The sequence below is a fragment of the Sabethes cyaneus genome, chromosome 2, assembly GCF_943734655.1.
Source record: "Sabethes cyaneus chromosome 2, idSabCyanKW18_F2, whole genome shotgun sequence".
Classification (NCBI taxonomy): domain Eukaryota; kingdom Metazoa; phylum Arthropoda; class Insecta; order Diptera; family Culicidae; genus Sabethes; species Sabethes cyaneus.
In genome coordinates, this window is record NC_071354.1 from 236,944,661 (window position 1) to 236,958,041 (window position 13,381).

At 35.1% G+C, this 13,381-nt stretch overlaps 1 protein-coding gene across 1 annotated transcript in view; it reads left to right on the top strand.

Moving 5' to 3' along the window:
- Positions 1 to 8,944, top strand: part of LOC128736810 (DNA polymerase theta) — a 69,049-nt gene extending 60,105 nt beyond the window's left edge. Inside the window, exon 6 of the mRNA XM_053831300.1 lies at positions 8,153 to 8,944. Coding sequence (XP_053687275.1) covers positions 8,153 to 8,944 — 792 coding nt within the window. The remainder of the gene's footprint in view (positions 1 to 8,152) is intronic.
- Positions 8,945 to 13,381: the final 4,437 nt, after the last annotated feature.

Consider the following 13,381-nt stretch of genomic DNA (forward strand, 5'->3'; position numbering starts at 1 on the left):
CGTAAATTCCGAAATTCGCGTAAAAAAAAACCGCGTAAATTCCGAAATTCGCCTAAAAACCACGTAAATTCCGAAAATTGCGTAAATTCCGAAAATCACGTAAATTCCGAAAATCGCGTAAAAAACCGCGTAAATTCCGAAAATCGCGTAAAAAAACCTCGTAAATTTCGAAATTCGCGTAAAAAACCGCGCAAATTCCGAAATTCCAAAATTCGCGTAAAAAACCGCGTAAATTCCGAAAATCGCGTAAAAAACCGCGTAAATTCCGAAAAACCCGTAAATTCCGAAAATCGGGAAAAAAACCGCGTAAATTCCGAAATTCGCCTAAAAACCACGTAAATTCCGAAAATTGCGTAAATTCCGAAAATCACGTAAATTCCGAAAATCGCGTAAAAAACCGCGTAAATTCCGAAAATCGCGTAAAAAAACCTCGTAAATTTCGAAATTCGCGTAAAAAACCGCGCAAATTCCGAAATTCCAAAATTCGCGTAAAAAACCGCGTAAATTCCGAGAATCGCGTAAAAAACCGCGTAAATTTCGAAAATCGCGTAAAAAACCGCGTAAATTTCGAAAATCGCGTAAATTCCGAAATTCGTGTAAAAAACCACGTAAATTCCGAAAATTGCGTAAATTTCGAAAATCGCGTAAAAAACCGCGTAAATTCCGAAATTCACGTGACAAACCGCATAAATTCCGAAATTCGCGTAAAAAAAACGCGTAAATTCCGAAATTCACGTGACAAACCGCATAAATTCCGAAATTCGCGTAAAAAAACCTCGTAAATTTCGAAATTCGCGTAAAAAACCACGTAAATTCCGAAATTCGCGTAAAAAAACCGCGTAAATTCCGCATAAATTCGCATTAAAACGCGTAAATTCCGAGAATCGCGTAAAAAACCGCGTAAATTTCGAAAATCGCGTAAAAAACCGCGTAAATTCCGAAATTCGAGTAAAAAAACCGCGTAAATTCCGAAATTCACGTTAAAAAACCACGTAAATTCCGAAAATTGCGTAAATTTCGAAAATCGCGTAAAAAACCGCGTAAATTCCGAAAATCGCGTGAAAAACCGCGTAAATTCCAAAAATCGCGTAAAAAACCGTGTAAATTCCGAAATTCACGTGAAAAACCGCGTAAATTCCGAAATTCGCGTAAAAAAACCACGTAAATTCCGAAATTCGCGTAAAAAACCACGTAAATTCCGAAAATTGCGTAAATTTCGAAATTCGCGTAAAAACCACGTAAATTCCGAAATTCGCGTTAAAAAACCGCGTAAATTCCGAAATTCACGTTACAAACCGCATAAATTCCGAAATTCGCGTAAAAAAAACGCGTAAATTCCGAAATTCACGTGAAAAACCGCGTAAATTCCGAAATTCGCGTAAAAAAAACCGCGTAAATTCGTAAATTCGCGTAAAAAAACCACGTAAATTTAGAAAATCGCGTAAATTCCGAAATTCACGTAAAAAAACCGCGTAAATTCCGAAAATCGCGTAAAAAAACCGTGTAAATTCCGAAATTCGCGTAAAAATAGTCGCGTAAAAAGCGACTTCAGTGTAATTATAAAAGTGGTCTAAAAGTACTCTAGCCATAAGAAAATCTGGAAGAAATTTAAAAGAAGGCAAAAAGAGTTCTAAATGGAGTCCAAAAGAAATCTAAAAGTAATCTAAAAGAATCTAAAAGAAGTATAAATTTAAAAAATATATAAAGGAAGTGTAACAGTAATCCAAAAACAATCTAAAAAACTCTAAAACTAGTCTTAAAGAAGCATGGTAGGAATCTGAAAGTTCTAAATGAGCCCTAAAAATTATACAACGAGTCAAAAAGAAAATTGTAAAAAAAAAAATTTAGAAAAAACTTAGACAAGTTTGAAATAAGCCTAGCAAGCAGTCTGAAAAAAATCTAAAAGATGTTAGAAAGGACTACAAAAGAAGTCTAAAAGAAGGCTAAAAGAGCTTAAAAACTTAGAAAAAATCCTAGAAACCCGTAAAATAAACCATAAAGGAGTCTAAAAGACATTTAACTCTAAAGGAATCGTGAAAAATTCTAAAAAAGGTCTAACAAACTAGCCATAAGAAAATCCGCAGGGAATCTAAAAAAAGGCAAAAAGAGTTCCAAATAAAGTCCAAAAGAATTCTAAAAGAAGTTTGGAAGTAATCTGAAAGAAGTTCGAAAGAATTTTAAGGAGATCCAAAAGAATTCTGAAAATAGTCTTATAGAAGTCTGTTCTAAATTAAGTCAAAGAAGTCCAAAGGAAGTTTAAAAAAAATCATAGGAAGTTTGAAAGCTAAAACAACAGTTAAAATTAGTTTTTAAGAAGTTTGAAAGAACTTTGAAAGACGCCTTAAAAACTCCAAAAGAAACCTAAAAGTAATCTAGGAAATTTAAAAGAACTTTAAAAGTTGTCTTAAAGAAGCCCGGTAGGAATCTAGAAAAGTTATAAATGAAGCCTAAAAGAAGTCTATAAAAAGTTTGAAAAAGTGTTTAAAGGAAACCTTAAACAAGGTTTAAATCTGTCTAGAAGTTTAATAGAAACCTGAAAAATGTATAAAAGATCTCCTAAAGAAGTTTGAAAGAGCTATAAAAGAAGTCTACAAGAAGTCTGGAAGAAACTTAAAAGAACTCTAGTAGAAATTTAGAAGAAACCTAAAAGAAGTTTGAAAAACATCTAAAAATTTTAAAACCAGTTTAATATAAGGCTGATAGAAGTCTGCAAAAAGTATAAAAGATATCTAAAAGAAGTCTGAAAGTACTCTAAAACTAACCAGAGAATCTAAGAGAATGAAGTCCAAAAGGAGTCTTAAAGAAGTGTGAAAGCAATTTAAAAAAATCCAAAAGAAGTTCAAATTTCGAGAAAGGAATTTCGAAAGGAGTATAAAAGAAGCCTAAAAGAAGTCTAAAAGAATTCTTGAAGAACTCTAGAAATAGTCTTGAAGAAGTCTAATAGGAACTCTAAATGAAGAAGAAACTCTAAGTAAAGTCATAAAAACTTTACAGGAACTTTAAAACAAGTCTAAAAAAAGTTTAAAAGATGTTTAAACAATTATAAAATAAGTCTAGAAGTAGTTCGAAATAAGTCTAAACGACGTCTTAAAGAAGCCCAAAAGAACACCGAACGAAATCTTCAACAAGTTTCAAATAAGTCTGGAAGAAGTCTCATTGAAGTCTGAAAAGGCATAAAAGATATGCAAAAGAAGTTAAAAAAGTTTAAAACTCTTAAAGAAGTCTTTACGTAGTCTAAGAAATCTAAAAGAATTCTGAAAATCTACTGGCAGTAATCTAAAATACTTCTATATAAAGCGTAAAAAAACCTGAAACAAGCCCAAAAGAAACCTGAAAATATCTGAAAAAAGTTCTAAATGAAGCCTAAAAGAAGTCTATAAGAAGTTTGAAAAAGTGCGAAAAAAGTCTGAAAGACGTCTTAAAGGAACTGCGAAATAAGTTCTTGTAGATGTTTAAAAAAGACCTTAAACAAGGTTTAAATAAGTCTCGAAGAAGTCTGATAGAAGCCTGAAAAATGTATAAAAGAAGTCTGATCGAAGCCTAAAAGAAGTCTAAAAAAGTATATAACAAGTCTAAAAGTGATCAAAAAAAAAAGTCTAAAACAACTCTAAAAATAGTCTAAAGATGTCTGGAAGGAATCTAAGAGTTCTAAATGAAGCCTAAAAGAAGTCTAAAAGAATTCTAAAAGAACTCTAAGAATAGTCTTAGAGAAGTTTGGTAGGAATAAAAAAGAGTGAAGTTCTAAGTGAAGCCCAAAAGAAGTCTTAAACAGGAAGAAGAAAAAGAAGTCGAAAAGAACTAAAAATAGTCAAGTCGGGCGGGGATCTTAAAAAGTTCTTAAAGAAGTCTAAAAGAAATCTATGAGTTCGACTCTCACCTTCGCTAAGTCTATATTTTTATAAAAATAAAAAAAACTAAAAGAAGTCTTGAAGTCGTTAAAAAAGTACAAAATAAGTTTAGAAGATGTCTGGTACAAGTCTGAGCAAGTTTTAAAAAATACCCAAAAGAAGTCTTAAGGAACTTTAAAAGAAGCTTGAAAAAATTATAAAAGAGGTTTTAAAGAAATCTAAAAGTAATCTAAAAGAACTTTAGAAATAGTCTCAAAGAATAAAACGAATGCACTTCCTTAGTCTGAGAAAAATTGGAGGATATCTAAAAGATATTTAGAAAAAGTCTAAAATAAGTTTAAATTAAGTCTAAATAAAGCCTGGTTGAAAAAAAAATAAAAGATATCCAAATGAACTCCAAAGAAAAGGTAAAAAGAAGCCTAGAATAAATCCAAAAGAAAATCTAAAAGAAGTCTAAAAGTATTCTAAAACAGATTTAAATGAAGTCTAGAAGTAATCTAAAAGATCTCTAAAAAAAGTCTGGTATGAATCTAAAAGAATTCTAGACTTCAGTCTAGAAGTATTCTAAAACAAGTCCAAAAGGAATTTGAAAAAAATTAAAAGAAATCCAAAATAAATTAAAAAAATGTTCAAAAAAGTCTTAAACATGTTTCAAATCAGCCTAGAAGAAGTCCGAAGAAATCTAAAAGCGGTTAGAAAGAGCTACAAAAGAAGTCTACAAGCAGTCTAAAAGAAACTTAAAAGAAGCCTAGTAGAAATTTAGGAGAAACCTAAAAGAAGTTTAAAAGACATCTAAAAAGTTTAAAACAAGTTTAATATAAGTCTATAAAAAGTCTGATAGAAGTCTGAAAAAATTATAAAAGATATCTAAAAGGAGTCTAAAAGAACTCTAAAACTAGCCATTAGGAAGTCTGGAGAGAATCTAAGAGAATGAAGTGCAAACGGAGTCTTAAAGAAGTGTGAAAGCAATTTAAAAAAATCCAAAAGAAGTTCAAAAGTAATCTATAAAACTCTAAAGGAACTCTGAAAATAGTCATTAAGAAGTTTAGCAGGAATCTCACAGAGTTCTAAATCACGCCTACAAGAAATTTATAAGAATTTCGAAAGGAGTATAAAAGAAGCCTAAAAGAAGTCTAAAAGAATTCTTGAAGAACTCTAGAAATAGTCTTGAAGAAGTCTAATAGGAACTCTAAATGAGTTCTAAGTAAAGTCATAAAAAACTTTAACGGAACTTTAAAACAAGTCTAAAAACAAGTTTAAAAGATGTTTAAAAAATCATAAAATAAGTCTAGAAGTAGTTCGAAAGAAGTCTAAACGACGTCTTAAAGAAGCCCAAAAGAACTCCAAACGAAATCTTCAACAAGTTTCAAATAAGTCTGGAAGAAGTCTCATTGAAGTCTGAAAAAATATAAAAGATATGCAAAAGAAGTTAAAAAAAAGTTTAAAAGTCTTAAAGTTAAGTCTTTACGTTATCTAAGAAATCTAGAAGAATTCTGAAAATCTACTGGCAGTAATCTAAAGTACTTCTATATAAAGCGTAAAAAAACCTGAAACAATCCCAAAAGAAACCTGAAAATATCTGAAAAATGTTAAAAAAAGTTCTAAATAAAGCCTAAAAGAAGTCTATAAGAAGTTTGAAAAAGTGCGAAAGAAGTCTGAAAGACGTCTTAAAGGAACTGCAAAATAAGTTCTTGAAGATGTTTAAAAAAGACCTTAAACAAGGTTTAAATAAGTCTCGAAGAAGTCTGATAGAAGCCTGAAAAATGTATAAAAGAAGTCTGATAGAAGCCTAAAAGAAGTCTAAAAAAGTCTATAACAAGTCTAAAAGTAATCAAAAAAAGTCTAAAAAAACTCTAAAAATAGTCTAAAGATGTCTGGAAAGAATCTAAAAGAGTTCTAAATGAAGCCTAAAAGAAGTCTAAAATAATTCTAAAAGAACTCTAAAAAAAGGCTTATAGAAGTTTGGTGGGAATATAAAAGAGTGAAGTTCTAAGTGAAGCCCAAAAGAAGTCGTAAACAGGAAGAAGAAAAAGAAGTCGAAAAGAACTAAAAATAGTTAAGTCTGGCAGGGATCTAAAAAAGTTCTTAAAGAAGTCTAAACGAAATCTATGGGTTCGACTCTAACCTTCGATAAGTCTATATTTTTAGACTAGTATATGAAAAAAAAATAAAAAAAATTAAAAAAAAAACTAAAAGAAGTCTTGAAGTCGTTAAAAAAGTACAAAATAAATTTAGAAGATGTCTGATACAAGTCTGAACAAGTTTTAAAAAATACCCAAAAGAAGTCTTAAGGAACTTTACAAGAAGTTTGAAAAAATTGTGAAAGAGGTTTTAAAGTACTCTAAAACTAGGCAAAAAGAGAAATCTAAAAGTAGTCCTAAAAAGTGTAAAAATCATCTATGTAAAAGAAATCTAAAAGTAATCTAAAAGAACTCTAAAAATAGTCTCAAAGAATAAAACGAATCCACTTCTTTAGTCTGAGAAAAATTGCAGGAAATCTAAAAGATATTAAGAAATAATCTAAAAGAAATCTAAAAATATGCTCAAACAGATCTAAATGAAGACTAGAAGTAATCTAAAAGATCTCTAAACATAGTTTTGAAAAAGTCTGGGCTGAATATAAAAGAGTTCTAAATGAATTCTAAAACAATTCCAAAAGAAGTTCGAAAAAAATTAAAAGAAATCCAAAATAAATTTAAAAAATGTTCAAAAAAGTCTTAAACAAGTTTAAAATAAGCCTAGAAGAAGTCTGAAGAAATTTAAAAGCGGTTAGAAAGAAGTCTACAAGCAATCTAAAAGAAACTTAAAAGAAGTCTAGTAGAAATTTAAGAGAACCCCAAAAGAAGTTTAAAACAAATTTAATATAAGTCTAAAAAAGTCTGATAGAAGTCTGGAAAAAGTATAAAAGGTATCTAAAAGAAGTCTGAAAGTACTCTAAAATTAGCCATACGGAAGTCTTAAAGAAGTCTGAGAGCAATCTAAAAAAATCCAAAAGCAGTTTAAAAGTAAAATCTATAAAACTCTAAAAGAACTTTGAAAATAGTCCTTAAGAAGTTTAGCAGGAGTTTAGAGGAAAAGGAGTATAAAAACAGCCTAAAAGAAGTCTAAAAGAATTCTGAAAGAACTCTAGAAATAGTCTTGAGGAAGTCTAATGGGAACTCTAAATGAGTTTTAAGTAAAGTCATAAAAAATTCTAAAGCAACTTCAAAACAAGTCTAAAAAAGTCTCAAAGATGTTTAAACAATTATAAAATAAGTCTAGAAGTAGTTCAATAGAAGTCTAAACGACGTCTTAAAGAAGCCTAAAAGAACTCCAAACGAAATCTAAGAGATGTTTAAATGAAATCTTAAATAAGTTTTAAATAAGTCTGGAAGAAGTCTCATTGAAGTCTGAAAAAGTATAAAAGATATACAAAAGGAGTCTAAAAGAAGTTCAAAAAAAGTTTAAAAGTCTTAAAGCTAAGTCTTTACGTAATCTGAGAAATCTAAAAGAACTCTGAAAATCTACTGGCAGTAATCTAAAAGACTTCTATATAAAGCGGAAAAAACCTGAAACAAGCCCAAAAGAAGTCTGAAAATATTTGAAAAAAGTTTAAAAGAGTCCTAAACGAGGTCTAAAAAAGCAGGTTAAAAAGTTCTGAAGTAAGTCCAAATGAAGTCTAAAGAAAATCAATAACAAGTCTAAAGGAGTTCTTAGTGAAGTCTTCAAACATACGAACTGGGAGGCCATATAAAGTTCTAGAGAAGGCGTAAAGAACACTCTGAAACAGGTTTAAAAGAAGTCTAAAAGAGGCCGAAAATAGTCTAAAAAAATCTAAAAGAAGTTTTAAAAAAACGGCTAAAATAAATCTAAAGATTGAAGATATCCAAAAGAAGTCTAAAAGAATGCTTAAAGAGGTCTACAAGAACTATAAAAAGTTACCAGATCCCTTTGAAGTCTAGAAGACGGTTAAATGAGTTCTCGAAGAAGTCTGGAAGAGGTCTAAAAGAAGTCTAAAAGAACTTTGAATTATTTGTATGTCATTTTGAAAAAAAAGACTTGTTCTATCTTGTTTTTCTGTCGTTATTTGTGCACGTTATGATAAAAGCAAGCCGGAGCCAAAGTGTTTTTATGTTATTTTGGCGTCTTTTTTGATTTTTTCTTCTTATTTTTGTGTTAGTTTTTTGGTGTTTTGTGCCGCAGCATCCTCTTCAGACCCTTCGACTCAAAAAACCTTGCCACTAGATATCCTATTTCAGTTTTTAGAAGCGATAGCATTCATTATGGACAAAGAAATGTGATGAATTTTATTGATTTCATTTCAGATTGAAATCGATCCCGGCAGGATCGAACTGTTCAGTTGCCGCAGCACGTTTGCGTGCACGGATCCAACCAGACTGCTTCTTTCGGCTGACTTCTGTCAGCTAGAACTGTGCGTCTTAACCCACCTATCTCAGGACCGCCGACTGCTGGCAGTCATGAAGGGAGGAAAAGACGTCTTCCGAGGAATTGCTGCCAAGTGGAACGGCATCGAAGACGAACGGCTAGTTTCCGATGAGCTAAGAAACTGTACCAAAGCCATTGTTTACGGGGTAGTTTACGGGATGGGCGTAAAATCGATGGCAGCTGAGCTGAACTTGGATGAAGACGCGGCACGTACGCTGATGGAACAGTTCCACGGCACCTATCCGGAGATTCGACGATACACGGAGAAAGTGGTTCAGATTACGCGCGAGCGAGGTTACATCGAAACGCTAACCGGCCGAAGACGCTACCTGCCAGCCATTCAAAGTACGGATCTGAAAAAACGTTCCGAAGCGGAACGGCAAGCCGTTTGCACCACCGTTCAGGGATCGGCTGCGGACATACTGAAGAATGCGATTTTGCGCATGATGCGCAACCTTCGTAAGTATCGGGAAACGTTGCGGTTGGGGCGAGTGGATTTGGTGCTGCACTTGCACGATGAATTGATTTTCGAGGTGCCACAGGAGCAAGCGCGAAAGGTGGCTAAAATTTTAAAGTCCAGTATGGAAAACTGTGCCAAACTTAGCCTGCCGTTGCGGGTTAAGGTGAAAGTTGGTTCCAGCTGGGGTGAGCTGAAGGAAATTCAGGTTTGATAATTGTATATATCTGTTTTGGTGTTGTCTGAACTACAGACTTGTGATATTTTTTTGCCTTAAAACAAAAATTTTTGAGATGTACATAGGTTTGACACAATTTTCCTTTTTTTTAGTTCCTACTTAAATATACACATTTTGAGGAATGTTTTGTGGTAATAACTCGAAGATAACAACTAATTTTTCGCGATCAAAATTATTTTTTATTTTTATTCTTGTCAAAAAATAAATTGACTGATTCAGTTTTTGAAGAGATCCATTTTTTCAATTTACAAAATATTGAAAACTGCTTGTCTACAAGACATTTGTTCAAAATTCAAAAATAATAAAAAATTGTTACTATTTTCTATGAGAAAGACAAAAAAGAACATCATTTTACTGTAATTTTAAAAATCAGAGAGGTTGTGCACAAGACACGACCGCATAGGTGCCGTAGGACCCCGTAAGTCTCTTTGTAGCGATGGTAGGATGTATCCGTGTATGTAATAATACGATTCTTCATGTAAACAACCTACATACGTCACGTTTATCAAAGTAGAAACACTGTATACATTCAATCCTTAACCGATTTTGGAGTTATATCCATGAATTGATTAAATATAGTTTATTATAACGAAACCAAGTCAGTAACTAAACCAAACAGTAAATAATTATTTATGATATGTTTCTACGTTGAATAGTGCTTTTCCTCTGGTAATCGGTAATTGCGCGTACCGAGTTTTCAAAAAGTTGAAAATTTTGCGTAATTTTTCTGCGGCTCACAAAAGAACACTGATAAAGCATTTACAACCTGCAGACGTTTAGCAAGTCGCAGAAAATGTCGCCCGTGACCAGAAAACTTATAACCGTCATTGGTTGGTCGTCCGCAATGGTGAAAAATTCAACTTTTCCCTCGTTGCCTGTGTTATTATGGTATTAACTGGGCAAGAAAATATAATAAACTCTTCAATCGTTGTGTGGCCCTTGAAAGGACCAATTGTTTGATTATCATAACTCCAGCTTGCAATAAACTTGCACTAACGCACTTAACGTAATTCTCTGTTCGGTAAATTGGAGTACCGATAACCGCTAACCAGGTACGGCTTGTTGCAACGGACCAGCCGGAAAGCTTCAGCAGCTATGCAGTTAACGAAGCCGTTCGTGACCAGCTGCAAGTGACGTGGGTGGGATGCTTCTGGTCGTTTCGTTGTCCCGAGCAGCATATTTCCTGCCAATTCCAGAACTTCAGCAGCCAGATATTCCATCACGGCAGCGAAAGGAGTATTCCAGCTGCAACACACGCTCAGTAGCCGACCGGGAACTGCAAACGTGCACGAGTTGACTTTCGTTTGCCCTGGCAAACGATGTTGGCAGTAGCTCAACTAGCGTTTGAATAATGCTGTTCGCCGGCTTACCACGTATTATGTACCAGAGCAAGCGACAAGAATCGGCCACACCTATTTTTCATGATCCTTCATTCTATCATCTACGTTAAATAAAATGGAGCATTTCAATTTGCCTGTACAAAAGAGCGCAGTTACCAGTGAACCGTTCACCTTTTGCTACCAAAGAAAATTTACGGCCCCAAATTCCAAGTTTCCTAGGTTTCATCAATTACCGAAAACCGTTCTTTGAAGAACGGACAAATGCTTATATGAAGATGCAAAAGATGTTACTAAAACTTTCATTTTATTAAACCCATGGTTTTATGCATTTTGACGCTTGACCGAATACATTGAGCTGGTATATTTGTTTGATATTAATCAATTTGATGGACCTTCAATATCGGTTCATTCCATAGATAATAAGTTATTCTTCCGAAAAAATCATGATTTCTTGATATAGATAACTGTAGAGGGTTGACTTTCGGAATTAATCAACTAAATCACACAGTTACGATTTAAAATTAACTTTTATTTGTCCCGCACTTTCTAAACGCGCACTTTTAGTCGCTACCTTCAAACTTACTCCCCGCGTCCCGATTACCGTCCAAAGTACTGAACTTATTCGTCAGGTATATCTTATCACGCCGTGTTGTTGTATATGATGTTAAGGTACATCTCTTCATCTCCCTTGACATATCGTGCTCTAATACGGCACGTAACTACGGAACCATGATGGTTCCTGGCGTTGTCGTTTCCTTCCAGGTTCATCTGCACTTTGGGTATCAACAGGTGTAGATATATTAGCTTGCTCAGGCATCTCTTCAGTCGGTGCTTTATCGAATGAGTCTTTGTGAGCACAACGAATTCTTCATTAATGAATTCCGTGCTCAGTTTATTGTCCTTTTTGATCCGTTTTAATAGCACACGATCTCCAATTGATATCTCACTGTCTCGTGCTTGTCTACGGTCTACGGTTGTCGCTATATTCTTTTCCCTTTTCTTTTCTTATGGAATCGCGTTCTCTCAAATCTTCGTCATTGCAACTAGCTGTGATTTGTGGAAGTTTGGTTCGAATTTTGCGCCCAAATAACAACTCAGCAGGAGCACATCCCGTTGTAGAATGAGAAGCTGCTCGGTACGTTAGAAGAAACTTTTGAAGTTCTTTGCGCCAATCCTGACCAAGCTCCTGGGCAATTTGTAGACGCTTCAGTAGAGTTCTGTTTTGGCGTTCTACTTCCCCATTCATTTGGGGCCAGCAGGGGACAGTATAAATCGGTAAGATACCATAGTCCTTGCAAAACTCAGAGAACATCTCGCATTCTTCACTCAGTTGTGGTGCATTGTCAGCGGTTAGTGATATATAGGTATTCCGTGGCGACTGAATACAGTTGTTAACTTTCCTATGGTATCCTCAGCCGTGATCGAAATCATTTCGCACACTTCTTAGTACCTACTGTAGTAATCTACCACAACCAGCAGGCACTTCCCGTCCGGTAGTGGTCCTAAAAAATCGATTGCTATGTCCTCCCATGGTCTAGCAGGTAAACATCGTCGGCTCATCGGCTCCGGCGCATCTGGAGCAGACACAAGCAAACATCCTCTGCAGCGCTTCACATATGAATCAACATCGGAATCTGAGTTGGGCCACCACACCGAAGATCGAAGATGACTCTTCATCATCCCGGGTGCCCGGGTGTCCTTCGTGAGCCAGACATAACACTCGCTCTCTCAGATTCTTAGGCACAATTATTCTGTCTCCTCTCATCAGCACGTTTCCGACGCGACACAACTCTCTACCTATGATGCGGTATTCTATGGGTAGTTCAAACGAACGTCCGCTGCTTAGAATTTGGAAAATCTTCGATACTACTTCGTCCTGCTCAGAAATGCAGTCTATTTCTTCCCAACGGATAGCCGCAGTTGAAGCTGCAGCACGTTCTACTTCATTCACGAATAGTTCTTCTGCAACATCGAATGGAACTGGTTTCAACGTAGAGAGTCTAGAAAGCGCATCTATGATATTTTTCTCTCCTGATATGTGCTGAAAACCCTGGAGTCGAAGAACCCATCTTTCTACTCGCGCACATGGTTTCGAGCGCGGATTAAATAGGTATGTAAAAGCATTATAATCTGTTATTAGATTGAATGGCTTTCCCAGGAGGTACCTTTGGAATCTCTCCACACTCCAGACTAAGGCCAATGCCTCTTTTTCTGTCTGGCAATATCTCCTCTCCGTTTCGGTCAAAGACTTGGAAGCGAAACAAATCACGCGGTGTTTACCTTGACTGTTCGTCTGGATAAGAGCGGCTCCTAATGCGGTGGGGCTCGTGTCGGCAATTACCGACGTAGTGTCGTTACAGTTGAAATAGCCCAAGTTGTTCTCTCTCGCCAGCGCCTGTTTGATCATATTGAATGCCTGTTGCTGCTCCTGCGTCCATACGAATTTTTGTGTTTGATGCAAAAGCCTTCTGAGGGGCTCGTCCACCGCAGCCAGGTTTGGTGTGAATTTATTCATATAATTTGCCAACCCTAAGAAGCTCTTGACTTCAGCCACTTTAGCATAACCCCGCGTTTGTTAAGACGATCGAATACTATTCTTAGACGGTTATCGTGTTCTTCTTTGTCCTGTCCCTCAACATATATATCATCTAGATAGCAGACTGTTCCCTCGCAACCCGACAGAATCTCATCCATAACCCTTTGAAAAATTCCTGGCGCAGATACTAATCCGAAGGGAAGCCGCTTAAATCGGAAGAGACCGCGTTGTGTGATAAACGTGGTGATATCACGAGATTCTGGTGCGAGTTCTGTTTGGAGGAATGCATCGCTTATGTCTAATTTACTACGTACGTTTCCTGATCCTATTCAAGCCAACAGCTTGTCTACAATTGGCATTGGGAATCTCTCCCTGATCACGGCCTCATTGACTCTTCTTAAATCCAAACACACACGAAGCTCACCATTGCACAGCTCGGAATCGTGAACTTTTTCAATAACTTTTTTCATAGTGTTTTTTTCAATATGGCGTCTTCGGAAGAATTTCTGTATATCAATAGACGCAACAACTGGTGGT